This window comes from Lissotriton helveticus, chromosome 4_1 (genome assembly GCF_964261635.1).
Source record: "Lissotriton helveticus chromosome 4_1, aLisHel1.1, whole genome shotgun sequence".
Lineage (NCBI taxonomy): Eukaryota > Metazoa > Chordata > Amphibia > Caudata > Salamandridae > Lissotriton > Lissotriton helveticus.
In genome coordinates, this window is record NC_136063.1 from 105,094,645 (window position 1) to 105,112,309 (window position 17,665).

At 48.8% G+C, this 17,665-nt stretch overlaps 1 protein-coding gene across 4 annotated transcripts in view; it reads left to right on the plus strand.

Moving 5' to 3' along the window:
- Positions 1 to 17,665, plus strand: part of NUGGC (nuclear GTPase, germinal center associated) — a 1,180,213-nt gene that overhangs the window by 777,858 nt on the left and 384,690 nt on the right. For all 4 annotated transcript variants that reach the window (XM_078686520.1, XM_078686521.1, XM_078686519.1 and 1 more), the window contains exon 19: positions 14,413 to 14,572. In XM_078686520.1, coding sequence (XP_078542646.1) covers positions 14,413 to 14,572 — 160 coding nt within the window. The remainder of the gene's footprint in view (positions 1 to 14,412; positions 14,573 to 17,665) is intronic.

A 17,665-nucleotide genomic window follows, 5' to 3' on the forward strand; every position in this document is an offset into this window, starting at 1 on the left:
CACAAGGCTAAGCGCACTTTAACGGTCCCCCCCAGAGCCCACTCCACCCACAAGTTGGGGGCCTCCATGGCTTTCCTTGGTAATATCCCTTTGGAAGACATTTGTAGAGCAGCCACATGGTCTACCCCACACACATTTACTAAACACTACTGTGTAGATGTGCACTCCAAGCAGCTGTAGGGCGCAGGCTGTTCTAAAGACACTTTTTCAAACATCTGCAGCTGGCACAGGCGGCCGCCGATAATGGAGGGACTGCTATGTAGTCTATGCTATAGATATGAATTCAGCAGCCAAATGCCTCGAACTGAATATGCTACTACCAGTATGCATCTGTTCTTGGCATGTAGGGCTGCTGACATTCATATCGCCCGCCCTCCTCCCCGGTGCCTGTAGCGGCTGCAGAATTTACACTTACTCTTAGCATGGCCATCGCTCACACTGTTACACTCCATCTTCGCCACAATGGCTAAAAACAATCTGGGGATGGAGTCGATGCCCATGCGCACTGTAGTCCAGGGGAGGAGCCACCTATCTTGTGATACTTCGAAGACTCTTCCAGGACAACAATGTGCAATCATCCGGACCCAACACTAGGCGGCGATCTATGCTATAGATATGAATGTCGATACAGAAAAGGGGGTGGTGATGAACAGAGTGTCTGAATTAAGTAGACCACTCTTACCCAGTCCAAAGATCAGGGCTTGATCCATCACCGTTATTTATCTCACTGCCCCATCCCAGCTCAGAAACTGGCTATATGCAAATTAGTCTGTCCCTGGCCCAGTGCATCATGGGAACAGGGCAGACCAAACTACCAAGCCAATTCTTCACCAGAAAGGAGACAAGCTACCAGGGACCGGTTTCTGGCATTTCAGCCTCTTCGGCCCGGCTTGCTTGAATCCTGATGGAGCAGTGAGAAAGGGACTCATGTCTGAGTATACCCTGCCACACCTATAGTGGCCAAAAACGATACAGAAAAGGGGGTGGTGATGAACAGAGTGTCTGAATTAAGCAGACCACTCTTACCCAGTCCAAAGATCAGGGCTTGATCCATCACCGTTATTTATCTCACTGCCCCATCCCAGCTCAGAACCTGGCTATATGCAAATTAGTCTGTCCCTGGCCCAGTGCATCATGGGAACAGGGCAGACCAAACTACCAAGCCAATTCTTCACCAGAAAGGAGACAAGCTACCAGGGACCGGTTTCTGGCATTTCAGCCTCTTCGGCCCGGCTTGCTTGAATCCTGATGGAGCAGTGAGAAAGGGACTCATGTCTGAGTATACCCTGCCACACCTATAGTGGCCAAAAACGATACAGAAAAGGGGGTGGTGATGAACAGAGTGTCTGAATTAAGCAGACCACTCTTACCCAGTCCAAAGATCAGGGCTTGATCCATCACCGTTATTTATACAGCCAGGTTCTGAAACTGGGATGGTGCAATGAGCTAAAAAACGGTGTTGGATCTAGCCCTGATCTCTTGACTGGGTGAGAGTACTCTGCTTAATTCAGAGACTCTGTCCATCACCACCCCTTGTTGTAAATTATTTTGTCCACCCTAAGCGTGGAAGGGTATACTCAGATGTGAGTCCCTTGCTCATTGCACCATCAGGATTCAAGCAAGCCGGGCCGAAGACGCCTGAAATGGCAGAAACCGGTCCCCGGAAGCTTGTTTCCTTCCCAGTGTAAGAATTGGCTTTTGTAGTCTGGTCTGCCCTGTTCCCATGGTGCACTGGGCCAGGGACAGACTAATTTGCATACAGCCAGGTTCTGAAACTGGGATGGTGCAATGAGCTAAAAAACGGTGTTGGATCTAGCCCTGATCTCTTGACTGGGTGAGAGTACTCTGCTTAATTCAGAGACTCTGTCCATCACCACCCCTTGTTGTAAATTATAGATATGAATGTCAGCAGCCCTACATGCCAAGAACAGATGCATACTGGTAAGTAGCATATTCATTCTTTGCTTTTAAAAGAGGTTTCAAGCATTATCTCCGTAGTCCATCATAAAAATTACAAAAAAGAATAAAGTGATGTGTGCTCTGCTTGGAAGTCATATGGGCATGGAGTCATAACGCTGGGCCGTTGCCTCATAACAGGGAAGGCAACTAAGAAATGCATTATACCCTGCTGTAGCATAGACAAATCCAATTGATCTTGGGGAATTGAGGCCATAGTCCGATATGGTTGGAAACTGCTTCCAGGAGTGATAGTAATATATAAGGCTACCATGGGTTTCCTGGACTCGGTGAGATTCTTGTTTTCAGACCCAGCACCCAAGTAAAGGGCTTTGATCTATTCTTATGCAGTGCCAACACACTACATAGAGTTCTAATCGCAGGGGTATCGTGCAGCATTGTGTGGGTTTTTATTAATATAAGAAAGTCAGGGGATGTTAAAGACATGATCACAATAGTAGATTTTGTAAAGGCCTTTTCAGGCTTGGCTCAAATTGAGCGCCAGAGTAAATCCTAAGATATGTTAACTAGATCTATTTGTGGATAATGTAAGTCGAAAGGAGGAAGGAATACTCAGTAGTCGCTTAAGGAAGGCATTCTCCTCAACCTGAAGAGGATTGCAAGGCGTGGAGCCCCAATGCTCCCCTCCCTACATTGCAGTTGACAGCGCTTTAACTTTATATATATTAACTATTTCTTTAATGGGGTGGCCACCAAGTTTGCTAGAAAATCTGAAAACATTCTCACAGACTCTTCTCATTCTTAATCTAGCATTTTGTCCATGATTAGCCCATAAGCATTACTGGCAAATATAAACCCAAATAGTTAAATAAGTAAACCCTCTCGATCAGGGAACCCATAATATAAAAGGTCCTACCCTTCTGGGACTTTTTACCGCATATCATCGTAAATCGTAGCAATGTTAACTTTAATTTCCTCCCATCCATGAAATTAACAAAGGTATCAACAGACTCTGCAAGCCAACTGCAGTTCTTGACATCAGTACGGTGTTGTTGGCATAGAGTAACACAGGAACAAAATGTCGTGTCTGCCTGCAGAGCTCTAAGGGCATTATCAACCCGATTGATGTATAAAGATAATAGAAATGGGGCCAAAACACAACCCTGTCTGATTCCTCTCTTTATTTTAAATGTTTGAGTATTCTTCCTTGGAGCCAAAATGTACCTTTAGTGGACAAGACTCCCTTACAATTTGGAAAGAAAAATAACAATATTCCCAGGTGCTCCAAGTGAAAGTACGGTGTGCCACAGGATCTAGTGGTCCACCAGATCAAAGCACTGCTAAGATCATCAAAACATATATATAAGGATCTTGGCTTGACCTTACTGTATTTTGTGATAAGCTAGTCCAGGTTGACACACTGTTTCTTCCTAAAACCATATTGGGCTTCTGAAAGAATGGAATTGACTGAGGCCCACTGTTCCAATTTATGTAGGAAGACCCTGCCCATCGGTTTTGCAGAAGAATCCAAAGGAAAATGAGGCAATAGCACTTCGGTTCAGAGCTATCTCCCTTCGTGAAATTAGGCAGTATGATAGAATCAGCCCAACTTGGGTATTGGAGAGGTATCAGGCCCCCAGCTTCTGCATTAAGCACGCGGGTCTGTATAAGACCCTGGAGTTTGCCCATAGTCCTGAATGCATAGACCGGACACCTTTGTGGGCAGTGCTTTACCTCGGCGCTACGTTCTAGAGCAAAAAGGACATTATTCGGAGTCGCTTCTAAGGGCTTGCTACCAGTTTGTTCGATTGTCGTACCTCTATCCCCCATCAGGGAGCCAAAAGTACCCGAAAAATTTTCAACCTGTACATGTAAAGTAGATTCAGGAGCAGTATCACCTTTTGGGAAGGGAGCATTAACTGTAAGTGTGGCATCGTTGGCCTCAGCTGCATGGGCCAATTTTGTCCAGGCCTCTTTCCTGAGATCCTTTTTCCTATTGGCTAACGCTAAACTAATCCTTCATAAGTTTGTTAATAGCATTGTGATCCATATGTTGAAATCAATTAACCTTCTTAGGGGTCCCACTGATACTTGGTCCTTTTAAACCAACAAAGAAGAAATTGGCACAGAATCTGAAATATAAAAGAGCATCTTTATTTACCTCAAATGAGTGAGACTACGTCACACAGAACTGAATGAGGCAGTCTGAGGAGTGCAGAAAACAGAGGTCTTATATATACTTAGGGTTACATAGTAAGCATAAAACCAAGGGACAGTCCTGGCTCATGTAAGCATGCAAAATGACTAAGATGGGCATACAAGATCTGCAGTGCTGTGATATTTCATAGTAGGGGAAATAAGGCTATATCCATTTTTTAATCACAAATGGTGCATTTCTTTGTTTTTTTTAATTTTACACTGAGCTTTTAGCCATCTATCTTTACTCAATCTCGCCACTCCAGGTAACCGGAGATACGATGTATATAGAACTGTTCTGTATTGAATGTAGTTGTTCCTATATGTGTATATATGTATATATTAGTGTACATAATTAAGTCGCATCCCAAGATGGAGTTAAATTAAGTATTTTTGACTCCATAGGTGGAATTTATATGTACGCACTCGACTGCCCTAGTTCTGATGATGCCATCTAATAGACGGGCTGAAACGCGTCGATAGACATATTGGGACACCATATAAATTTGAAACAATATGTAAAATAAGTAAAGAACGCCTAATAAAATATATGGTTTGAATTAATAGGACCTTAAGGCATTTCTAACGAAGGTGATCCAATAAAGGAATGCACTGGGTTTAATAGTTTTGAGCTGCATCCTTATGTATAACAAGGACAAAGAGAGCAAAAAATGTTTTTTTTTCACTTGTTTGTGTTATATATGTATATGTGTAAATAAGTGTATATAATTGTGTCAAAATATTTATTTACATATTGATTTTGAAAGTACAAATGACTTGCTTTGATTGAAATATAATACAAACTAATCTGAACTCAAAATAGTGGGATGTAGATGGTGTGTTTTTTTGACAACATATATTGAAAATTATGTGAATTATTCAAGAGACTAATACAGATAGGAAGAGTTACATTTATTTTCTCTTTATCTTACTATTTAGCGTATCTATCGATCCCGAGGCATTATTATTTTTTCTGATTGTATAATATTACCCAGATGCCGACGGGTTATTTGGGTTGTCCCATGCTTTAAATACGCAGTTACCTATATAGGCACCACCCAGGTGCGTGGCATCAGTTCTTTTCGTTCTGCGCCAGTTAGCGCTGATCCGGAGAAGAGCTACCCCTTTGTCTCTTTTTAACAGGCTTTTTTCGACATTTTGTTAAGAGAATGTTTCTGGTTTGTCGATTGATGACCTCTAGACAGGTAGGTTTCAAGGTGTGTATCGTCTGTCACTGCACCATGTCAGTAACCGGCTTCCATCTGGTCTGTTTGTGTTATCTCAAGTGCGATCACGACTCCATGTTGTGCTTGGACTGCAGGCAATGGCTCTGAAGGTCTTCCGGGAGCGATCCATTAAGCTCTTTGTGGCCCAGCAGTCTGCATCCAGCGCGACTCCTCGGAGGTCTCGGTCCTGTTCGAAGAAAAGGTCACTGGACGGCTCCAGTAGCAGCAAGTCCTCTTCTTTGCCCTCGATGTCCTCGGCACACTCTGAGAAGAGGCATGAGAAGAAGTCCAAATGGACTTTAACGTCACCTCGTCTGTTGACAAGATGGGTAAGGAGCATCAACGATCTAAGCAGGGTTCCGCGACATCGTTTCTGGGTTCCACTGCACACCTCCCCCCATTTCCGGGAGCTCTATTGACTCCTGCTCAAGTGACAGAATTCTGCAAGGCCATTCACTGCTTATTTGAGCGAGCTGTTCCCTCTGTTGCATCTTTGTGCCCCGCAGAGTCAGAGGGGCCCCACCAGGCTCCATCCTACACCTCTGACCTCGGTTCCAGTGGGGTCTCATGGATCAGATTCCTGATCCGTTTCAGCGCCAGTCGGGCTAACGCGACCTTCCTCGACACCAGCCCCGAAGTCGATGCCTCCTGTGTCTCAGGCATCCACCGGCGGCACCAGCCCCATTCTGATACATGACGACTCAGATCGATGTTGGTAGACCTCAACACAAAGGGAGCCCACAGGTTCTACATCATTGCCTGTTCCTTTTGAGAGGTTTCCGGCATGGGAGAAGAATGGAAGGGGTCTCTGGACCCTTTGGAACACCAGTTGGACGCTCCCTGTGAGCAACTGGACTGGTATCAGGAGCTTGGAGAGGCCAGTGGACAGGACACACATCTCCAGATACTGGTATGCTTTTTTCACTTTTTGTTGCTACGGACGAGGGGGCAACTTACACCATGGTGAGGAGGAGGGCAGCCGGAGGTACTGAACCTTGAGTTGCCCTTGGTACACGTAAAGACTAATCTCATGACCGAAGGGCTTGAACCAGGGGCTTCCTTTTTGCCCTTTAATGAAGCACTGACAGATGTCCTTCTAGGCACGTGATCCAAGCCTAGCACAAGGGCTCCTGTGAACAGGACAGTAGCATACCGTCATTGCCTCGCACCAGGTGATCCAAGTTTCCTCAGCTAACACCCCGCCCCTGAGAGCTTGATGGTTCAGTCTTCAAAGTCCCATAACGAATTTCCTTCCGCTCCGCCAGATAGGGGATCCAAGAGGCAGGACTCACTTGGGAAGATTGTTTTCTTCCACCAGCCTTGCATTGCGGTCGGTGAATACTGTATGCCTTTTGGGCTGTTTCTTGCACACCTTATGGGAAATGGTTGCGCTAGTACTGCCACAAGTCCCGAAGGATGCACAAGCCGTGCTCTACCAGGCAGTGAAAGATGGGGGAGATGCAGCAAAGTTCACCATCCAGTGTTGCTTAGATACGAATGACTTGCTGGGTAGAGTGGTTTTGTCAATGGTGCACTTAAGGTGCCACACCTGGCTGAGAACATCTGGCTTCTCACTTGATGTCCAGGCTAACCTCATGGACATGTCCTTTGACGGGATTTGCCTTTTCGATGGAAAGGAACACTTGGCTATGGAGCATTTCAAGGAATCTCGTGTTGCGTCCAGATCCTTGGGCCTTAGATACACCTCATGGCCAGTCTACCTTTCGTGGCAATGGAAGGGGTTATCAACCGCATGAGCCATACCCCAGCCACCGTCCTGCACAGAATCCTCAAGTTGTGTGAGGACGTTGACGCTATTTATTCCGACCTCATCGGAATAATATCCAGAAGTTGTCTGCCACCCAGCAGCTGCACCCTTCAAGCATTCCTGGTTTGGTTCTGCAAGACCATACGACTCCAATTGGAGGAAGAATTCAACATCCTCTCCGCTGGAGGTCCATAACTTCGGACAAATAGCAAATAGGTCTTAGAGATCATTCAGGATGACTATTCTCTTCCCTTTCTTTCGTTTCCTCCTCCTTTACTGCCAACTCAAGAACGACTGGCAGAGGATCATCTATTATTACTCTGAGAGGAAGTTTCAGCCCTCCTGGCCCAGTGAGCTATAGAGAAGGTACCGATTTCTGAAGTAGGCAGTGGTTGTTACACCTTCTACTTTCTTATACCGAAAAAGAACAAAGGTCTGTGCCCTGTTCTGGACATCTGAAAGAAACAGGTTAGTATTAGATTCCTTACCTTAGAATATCCCCAGGCGTCAGTCTGGATCCGGAAACTTTTGCGTAGCAGTACCCCTGCGCGTCGGTAGGCGTCGTCTGCAGGCGTCCCCTGCGGCTCCGCGTCGTCGGCGTCGTGCGCCGTGATGACGTCGCTGGAGTATATAGACGCCGCCTCCGCGCGCTGACGTCAGTTCTTCTTTTTTCCGCGCCAGTTAGCGCAGATCCGAAGAGCAGTACTCCGGTCTTTTGACCAAGTTTTTTGTTAACTGATTGATCTTTACGGTGCCGGTAGGATGCCCGGTTTCAAGAGTTGTGACGAGTGCGACCGCATGATGTCGGTCACCGACCACCATCGACTCTGCCTCCGGTGTCTGGGCGCGGACCACGACGTGGAGTCCTGCGTCGACTGTCGGGCCTTGACTGGAAAAGCTAGGCGGGAGCGGTCCCGCAAGCTTCTCGAACTCCGGTTGTCGGCCCCGCGTCGAGAGCGGTCCCGGTCCGGTCGGAGGTCGAGGGAGCGGTCGAGGGAGCGGTCGCGGAGCCGCCATGGGCGCTCCGGGAGTCGCCACCATTCCTCCGGCTCGTCAGGTAAGCACAAGAAGTCGGGGCGTCGCCATCGCACCCCCGACTCCCCCCGACGCCCGCGTGCTGCGGCCGGGGGCTCGGGTGACCCCACCCCCGCGGTCCCGCATGGGTCGCCGACGCCGTCTACCCCACACCTGTCGGTCCCTGGGGAAGGCGCGTCGCGTGAGGAGATCGAGGCCTTCCTCATTGCTATGAGGGCGAGGTCTTCTCCGGCGGGGCCTTCGGCGCCTGCGGGGCCGTCGGTCCCGTCTGGGGGCCCGAGCGGTTCGGGTGCTCCTGCCCCGGCGCCGCCGGTGGCTCCGGCCCCGGCGCCGCTGGTTCCCTCTGGTTCGTCGCCGGCTGGTCTCCCGGCCTCTCCGGCGTCGGTTCCTGTGGGCCAGCCCGTGGTACCGCCCCCGCGTGGTGCAGCGACTCCGCCGTCGGCTCCGGCCGGCGTCGGGTCCCCGGCACCGACGCCGCGCGGCGCCACCCCCCTTTCCTCCCCGACTCCGGACTCGGAGCCGGACCGGCGTCGGCCGACGCCGGACCCGACGCCGATGGGGCCCGTTGACCCCGATGTCTATATCGTCGACCCAGAATATGGGTATGACGAGGAGGAGTATGGAGAGGGTTGGGAGGGGTCTGAGGACCCTCTATCCCGTGCCTGCCAGTACGATGTGGACTGGGTAGGTGATCTGGGTGATGCCAGTGGCCTGGACGAGTCGCCCAACCCTGGGTTTGTCTCTCCGTCCCCTGTGGCGTCCGAGGCGGGTGCTGCCTATTCGGTGGTCCTGATGAGGGCTGCCAAGGCCTTACACCTTGAGCTCCCCGTCGCGAAGGTCAAACCGAATATCCTGACGGAAGTTTTTAAACCGCAGTCATGCCCCCAGGAGCCTCTGCTGCCGTTTAATGAGGCCCTGACGGATGTCCTTCTGGGCACCTGGTCCAGGCCCGCCTCTGGTGCGCCGGTTGACCGGAACGTTGCCAGGCGTCACCGTCCCTGCGCGGACGACCCTGCCTTCCTGTCCACCCATCCCTCCCCGGAGAGTCTGGTGATCCAGGCCTCCACTTCGCAGTCCGCATTTCCGTCGGCTCCGCCCGACCGGGAATCAAAGAGGTACGACCAATTTGGAAAGAAAGTGTTTTCCTCTTTGAGTGCTGGGCTGCGGTCTTGTAACACCGCGTGCCTCTTGGGCCGCTACACCCACTCCCTGTGGGATACGGTCGAGGAGTGTTTGCCGCAATGCCCCCAGGAAGTGCGGGACAAGCTCACCCGGGCCTTTGTTGAAGGCCGGGATGCGGCGCGGTACTCGATCCGTTGTGGTCTGGACACCACGGACTCACTGGGACGGGCCATGTCCACTACGGTGGCGATTCGTCGCCATGCCTGGCTGAGATCTGCCAACTTCTCACCAGACGTCCAAAATACGCTTATGGACATGCCATTTGATGGCAGTCGCCTATTTGGTGACAAAGCGGACCACGCGCTGGAGCGCTTCAAGGACTCCAGGGTCACGGCCAAGTCCTTGGGTCTCTCGACCCAGACCCAGCGCCAGCAGACGGGTTCGTTTCGGCCCTTTCGTGGCCAAGGGAGAGGAGGTCCCACACGTGCTGCCAGCCACGCGGCGCAGAGCGCTCCCCAGCGCGGTGGCGCCCGTGGTTTCCGCCGTGGTGGCGGTAGAGGCCAGCGTCGTGGTCAGTCCACGCCTCCCTCCGCTGCGGCATCCAAGCCTTCCTAGTCCGAGCTTTCGGGCTCACGTGACGCCAGTGGGTGGCAGGGTTCGCCATCACCACTCCCGCTGGCGCGCGATAACATCGGACAGGTGGGTGCTGCAGCTTGTCCGAAGGGGCTATGCCCTCCCCTTCGAGTCCACTCCTCCAGCCATGCCACCGCAGAACCACCGTGTGTCGGGGGACCACTTGACACTTCTGCAGGAGGAAGTTACGGCCCTCTTGGCCAAGGGGGCCATCGAGCGCGTTCCTGGGCCAGAAGTAGGGTGTGGTTGCTACTCCCACTACTTTCTGGTACCCAAGAAGGACAAGGGAGGCCTGCGTCCTATCTTGGATCTACGGAACGTCAACGGCTTCCTCCGGAAGGAGAAGTTCAGGATGTTGACTTTGGCTCAGGTCTTGGCTGCTCTAGACCCACAAGACTGGATGGTAGCGTTGGACTTGCAGGATGCGTACTTTCACATCCCCGTCCTGCCGGCCCACCGGCGTTACCTGCGGTTCACGGTAGGCCACGAGCATTTTCAGTTTATCGTGCTCCCTTTCGGCCTTACCAGCGCCCCACGGGTGTTCACGAAAGTGATGGCGGTGGTCGCAGCTCATCTGCGCCGGTTAGGGGTTTCAGTCTTCCCCTACCTCGACGACTGGCTGTTGAAGGCGGGCTCGCCCCAGACAGTCGTCCACCACCTTCAGATGACGGCAGACCTCCTGCACGAGTTAGGGTTTTCCATCAATGTGCCGAAATCACACCTGTGTCCCTCTCAAAAGCTCCTTTTCATCGGAGCGGTTCTCGACTCGGCGCAGTTTCGGGTTTATCCCCCGGAACGGCGGGTCCGGGATATTCAGGCTCTGATTCCCATCTTTCAGCCGTTGTCCCGGGTTTCGGTCAGGTTGACGCTGCGGCTTCTGGGGCTGATGGCCTCCTGCATCCTTCTGGTGCATCACGCCAGATGGCGGATGCGGGCTCTGCAGTGGGACCTGAAGTTTCAGTGGGCCCAGCATCAGGGCAACCTATCCGACCATGTCCTGATCTCGGAGGGCACTGCGAGACAGTTGCAGTGGTGGCTTACAGACCGCGATTGGGTCAGGGGCAGATCCCTCTCCCTTCCCCAGCCGGAGCACGTGGTTGTGACGGACGCGTCCCTCCAAGGCTGGGGTGGCCACTTGGGAGAGGCGGAGATCAGAGGCCTCTGGTCTCCGGCGGAGTCCCGGCTCCATATCAACATGTTGGAGCTGCGGGCGATTCGCCTGGCACTGAAGGCATTCCTCCCCTTTGTCAACGGGAGTGTAGTGCAGGTGTTCACGGACAACACCACCGCCATGTGGTACTGCAACAAACAGGGCGGTGTGGGGTCGTGGACCCTTTGCCAAGAGGCTCTGCGCCTCTGGCAATGGCTGGAACGTCAGGGCGTGACTCTGACGGTTCAACACCTGGCAGGTTCTCTGAACGCCAGGGCGGACGAACTCAGCCGTCGGTGCTCGGTGGATCACGAATGGCGTCTGAACTCGGATGTGGCGAGAGGCCTCTTTCAGCAATGGGGAGAGCCTTGGTTAGATCTATTCGCCACAGAAGAGAACGCGCAATGTCATCAGTTCTGCGCGTTGGAGTTTCCAAGACGGCACTCGCTCGGCGACGCCTTTCGGCGCGAGTGGAGTTGCGGTCTGTTGTACGCCTTTCCGCCTATACCACTTCTGCCCAGAGTGCTGAAGAAGATCAGGCGCGACCGGGCCCAAGTTATCCTTGTGGCTCCGGACTGGGCTCGAAGGTACTGGTATCCCGAGCTACTCAGCATGACAGTCGGTCCCTCGATCCGCCTGCCCCTTCAGGAGGACCTTCTGTCGCAGCAGCAGGGGACGGTCCTCCACCCGAACCTGTCCAGTCTCCACCTCCATGCGTGGAGATTGAGCGGCGACAGTTGAGGCCATTTGACTTGCCTCCTGAAGTCTGTGATGTCATTCTGGCAGCCAGGCGTCCCTCCACAAAGTCGGTATACGCCTGCCGGTGGAACAGATTTGTGGCATGGTGCACAGCAAAGGCTGTGGATCCCCTTTCTGCCCCTCTATCTGAGGTTCTCCTCTTCCTCCTTTCCCTTGCCCAGCAGGGCTCTGCTCTGGGCACTATCAAGGGCTATCTTTCTGCCCTTTCCGCCTTCTTGAGGCTACCTGATCAGCCATCTTTGTTCAAGTCCCCTATTGTGTTAAGATTCTTAAAGGGCATCACGCACATGTATCCTCCAGCTCCGTTCGTGATGCCTCAGTGGGACTTGAACCTGGTTTTGACTTTCCTGATGTGCGCTCCCTTTGAGCCCCTTCATTCCTGTCCTCTCCGTCTTCTCACCTTAAAGACGGCCTTCCTGGTAGCCATCACCTCTGCCAGGAGAGTGAGTGAGCTCCAGGCTCTTTCTGTTCAACCTCCTTTCTTGTCTGTTCATCCTGATAAGGTGGTTCTTCGGACCAGACCTTCTTTCCTGCCCAAGGTAGTCTCTGCTTTTCACATTGGGCAGTCCATCACCTTGCCCTCCTTCTTCCCGCCTCCGCATCCTTCAAAGGATGAAGAGCGGCTCCATCGTCTGGACCCAAAACGTGCGCTTTCATTCTATATGGATCGCACACGCCAGTTCCGGGTGGATGACCAACTGTTTGTTGGCTACGTGGGTGAGAAGAAGGGAAGGGCGGTACAGAAACGGACCATCTCTCGGTGGGTCGTCCTGTGCATCAAAGCATGCTACTCTTTGGCTCGGAAGGAGCCTCCTGTTGGGCTGAGGGCCCATTCCACTCGGGCCACGGCGGCTACTACTGCCCTGGGCCGGGGAGTCCCTTTGCAGGACATTTGCCAGGCGGCCACGTGGGCCTCGCTGCACACCTTTGCGAGGCACTACTGCCTGGACAGTCAAGTCCGGAGGGATGGCTTCTTTGGCCGTTCGGTCCTCCAGGACTTTCTGGTGTAGGTTGTATTGGTTCGCAGACCCACCACCGGGGTTGGTATTGCTGGGGTATCTATTCTAAGGTAAGGAATCTAATACTAACCTGTTTCTTTCAGATGAACAAGTTACTTACCTTCGGTAACGATATATCTGTAAGAAACAGTAGTTAGTATTAGATTCCTTACCGCCCCGCCCATCCTCCCCGTTCTGCGAACTGATACCTAGGGTTAGGGACATCCCTTTCAGGGCCCTAGTTTCAAATGGCACCAGTGTTGGTTCTCACATGGCTCTGCGTGTTCTGGCGCGGAAAAGCTGTGTGCAAAGAACTGACGTCAGCGCGCGGAGGCGGCGTCTATATACTCCAGCGACGTCATCACGGCGCACGACGCCGACGACGCGGAGCCGCAGGGGACGCCTGCAGACGACGCCTACCGACGCGCAGGGGTACTGCTACGCAAAAGTTTCCGGATCCAGACTGACGCCTGGGGATATTCTAAGGTAAGGAATCTAATACTAACTACTGTTTCTTACAGATATATCGTTACCGAAGGTAAGTAACTTGTTCTTCTGGACCGTCAATCTCTTTCTCCAAAAAGAGAAGTTCAGATTGCTCACGTTGGCACTGGTCTTGTCTGCCCTAGACCAAGGAGGCTGTCTGGTAGCGTTGGACTTGCAGGATGCTTATTTTCACATTCCCATCCTGCTTGACCATAGACGTTATCTGCGGTTCAAGATAGGCCACGAGCACTTTCAGTTCTGTGCTCCCCTTTGGCCTTACAAGCTCCCGTTTGTTGTTCACCAAGGTGATGGCAGTGGTAACAGCTCATCTGCGCAGGTTAGGTGTATCCGTCTTCCCCTAGCTCAGTGACTGGCTGTTGAAGGCGCTATCGTCTGCCACCTCCAGTGGCCCTCCTGCATTTGTTGGGATTCTCTATAAATGTGCCAAAGTCACACCTGACTCTTTCTGAGACGCTCCCTTTCCCCTGGGCTGTTCTGGATGCAGTTCAGTTTCGTGATTATTCTCCCGAACAGCGAGCCCAGGATATTCAGGTTATGTTACTGTTGTTTCAGCATCTATCCTGGATTTCGGTGAGAATAACACTGATACTGTTGGGACTTATGGCCTCCTGCATCCTGGTGGTTAAGAAGGTTAACATGCCAACAGTACCTTCCTACTGCAAACAAGACTCAGAAGGACAAAAGCATATCACGTTTCCCTTCAGTGCCATTACATTTCAATCAGTCAAGTGGAATTTATACAGCCCATCAATGAATCATTTACCTTTTAGGATGTGCTCAGTAAAATCTTCCCTATGATTTCTTGCAGGAATGAATTGTGAGTGAAGCAAGGATGACTCCCATTCCAGGTCTTTGGGGGACTTGTAAGAGATGATGAATATACCTATACTATGAAAAAGTATTATCCCTAATGCTATGCTGTACCTGACTCATTCTGTTCGATGAATTCCCAAAAGCAATCAGCGAACCAATACGGAAATTTCCTCGCTTGCCTGTTTTATTATACTTTTTGGGAGTTCGCTTCCTGTAGTGTCCAGCTCTAATGAAAATACACACATAAAGCTGTTCAAATACAAATGTGTTATTTTTATTGCTTTGCAGTGATAAATTGTTCTGCTGCCTGAAGTCTTTTAGTAATGCCGTCTGGAGGAGATTGGACCTTTTCTTCCAAACATTGAAAGATCAACTCCAAAAACTTAATATAGACGCCGAAAGATTTGATTTTATCCGTAAGCAACAAATGGAGGAATGGAACGCTGAGGTAAGAGACATGCTTGAAGGATACTTGGCCTAGGAAAGGTTACAACAGTGGTGTTTGGACAGTCTAATCAGCTATGTATTTCTTGTGTCCCCCTGGTAACTGTAAATTGCAGATTAGGCAAAGAATGAGAAAAAGGAACCTAGTGTAGCTGTGGCCTTAAAGGGAAAGTAACAGTACTTGCAAAATACACACACACAGAGTTGTATCAGTGCCGTATACTTATGTCAAGCACATTCATTCACCGTGAAAAAGGGTTGCACACAGGACGCACACAGGTGAACAAATAGCAGATGTAGAAAAAGTGAATATTCCAAGTTTGAAGTGAATAATACAGGAGAATATACAAGACCCCCAAAATGGACCTTAATTGATACTAAGCAAACCTTCATTCTATGTGTTTTATTTCACGTTTTTTATTTCTCGTTTTATAGGGGTTTCAATTACTAGACAGCCCCGGGGAGATAATGACTGTTGTGTATGATTTTATGTTGGGGGCCCTTAGGAAAGAAATATAATGGTCAGCACAGTAGTCCAAAATGCCTGTTTTTTTACCTCTCATTGCTCATTTACTAGACCTACAAATAGTCCTCTTTCGGGAAGTCTGCTCATAATGTTTTGAACCAGCGACCAGGCATGAGGGTCTTTATCAGGATGTGGGAGAATGTATATGTGAACGAAAAACGAATTCCCAAGATTGGTATAGGAAAAATAAGTTGCATGATTAAAACGAGACAAAATAAGAGGAACTGATTACTGAATTTGTTATTATAATACTCAATGTATATAAGAACCAGAATTATATCAATATCCATGTATGTAGGTACACCAGCGAAATCAGCTCCCAAGTCCAAAGTGAAAATAGTTCAAAGAAAAATCCCCCAAGAGTGGGTACTAAATAGTGAAAATAAGCTTTGGTGAATGTACAAAGGACTCACCTATTCCTGTTGCAACAAACAAATCTTCAAGAATTAAAAGCCAATATCCCTATTAGTTGCAAGGAACAATACCAGTATCTAAGGAAATGTTCACCTAATTATTATATGTGTCACATACAAGAGTAATACTACCATAAGTATCAATTGCAGTACTACATATTATTCATGCTAACGGCGTGCGGCAAAAGTTATACAACCTGTTGTCACCAATAAAGTGTTCACTCGCTCACCAGTCATCAGTCAGATCAAGTTAGAATCACCATCAGTGAGTTAAACAGAGAGCTAATGTAAAATGTGAGGAAAAATCGATCAACCTAAACTCAAAATTTGGGATCTAAACACAGTTAGGGGATATCCTTCTTACAAGTACAGCTTAATGATAATTTTACTTCATTTAGTTAGGCATATTTTAAAGGCAATAAAAACGTTAATTATTGGCGAATATGAGTGAACAGATAACAATAACCATCAGGATGAGTAATATTGTAATATCAACCTAGTATGGCTAACCCCAAAGTGGATTTTACGTCCCCTCAATCTGGAAAACAAGATGGCTTGCCAAATGGAGAGTACACCGTATTCATCCACATTAAACACGAGTGCGTGTCCTGGCATTCTGTGGCAGCTCCATATTTGTTAGGTCAATATTGGTAAGTAAGATTTAAGAAAAGATTAAATATAATCGCAAGTCACCACACCTTCAGCCAGGGGCTGCCATTTTGAATGTGACCTATTACAAAAACCTGGAAAAAACCAAAAGACTGTGCGGCGTACCTAAGAAGTATAATTGCACAGTATCATGTGCCACAGCCAAGATCGCCTTGTTAATGTATCGAATAATATGGCAAAGAAAATTAAAAATATTCTGTGTCAAAACTGAGAAACTAATCACCCACTGATGCAGCCAGGTCAACCATCTAGAGTGTGTCATTGTACAGAAGCAAGAAAATCAAATATCGTCTAAGTATTATAAACACAAAGCAAGCAAAATGATAGATTCTACCATCTTGTCATGGTTCAATAGAAACAGTACTGACCAGAATACATACACCAAACAATTAGTTAACGGTGGTCACTACTAGAATCAATGTTATATACTGTACACAATATGTAAAATTACTCCTTATCTATATAGACAAGTGTAACCAAGAGGAGAATTGCCAAAAACCTTCCATATAGAGGTTATATTGAATCCCCATCCAACATATTCAAGTGAACCCATGCACATGTACATCACAAATATTATTCAGGTGGGTAATATAACCATACCCAAGTGCTAAAGCAAAAGGTCTACACAAAACTAAGTCTATGACAAACCATGGGCCTTTGAACTAAATATGCCACAAATGTTTCTTTGAACTATGCTGATTTCTCTGGTGTCATAGTAGGTGGACGTCTGTACACGGATATCAATATGATCTTCGTCTGTGTATACATTGATGATTACTATTATTAATTCAGTCATCAGTGTCTCTTTTATTGCACTTAGTTGCTACTTTAGTGGTGGTTCTCATTTAAAAAAACTATATGTATGTGTATATATATATTTTTTTATTTATTTTTTTTTTTCGTCGTGATCAAGGCGACTGGTTCGCTGAAACACTTTGGGCTGTTTCATGTACTGTGCTTTGGAACCGATATGAATTAAAAGTAACTGGAGAAGTACACCCGACTGCTGGAGTAATTAATTGAAACGTGTTGCCTGAACGGAGTGCATCGGCACAGTTGTTACTGTGCTCTGTCAACTACAGTATGTGTGTGTGTGTATATATATATATATATATATATATATATATATATATATATATATATATATATTACCTACTGGCGGTCGCCAGTAGGTATATATAGTTAGGATTTTTTCTCTATGGGTTTTTTGAAAATTCTATGTCTAATAACTTTGGCGTTTGTGGACGGAATTGGCTGAAACTTTCAGGGAAATGGAACATTTTGTTTCTGAGCAGCCCTTGAAAATTTGGGGGGGGTTCGTCAAGGGGGGGCTGAGAAAAAAGGGGGGTCCCAAAACGTGTTTTTAACATTGAGTTTTCCATAGGGCGGTTGGCCTCACTTTTAGCCCGAACGGGTGAATGGATTTGCACGAAACTTGGCAAAATTGTAGGGACTGGTAGCCCGATGTGCCTTTTGTAGGTCTCAATAT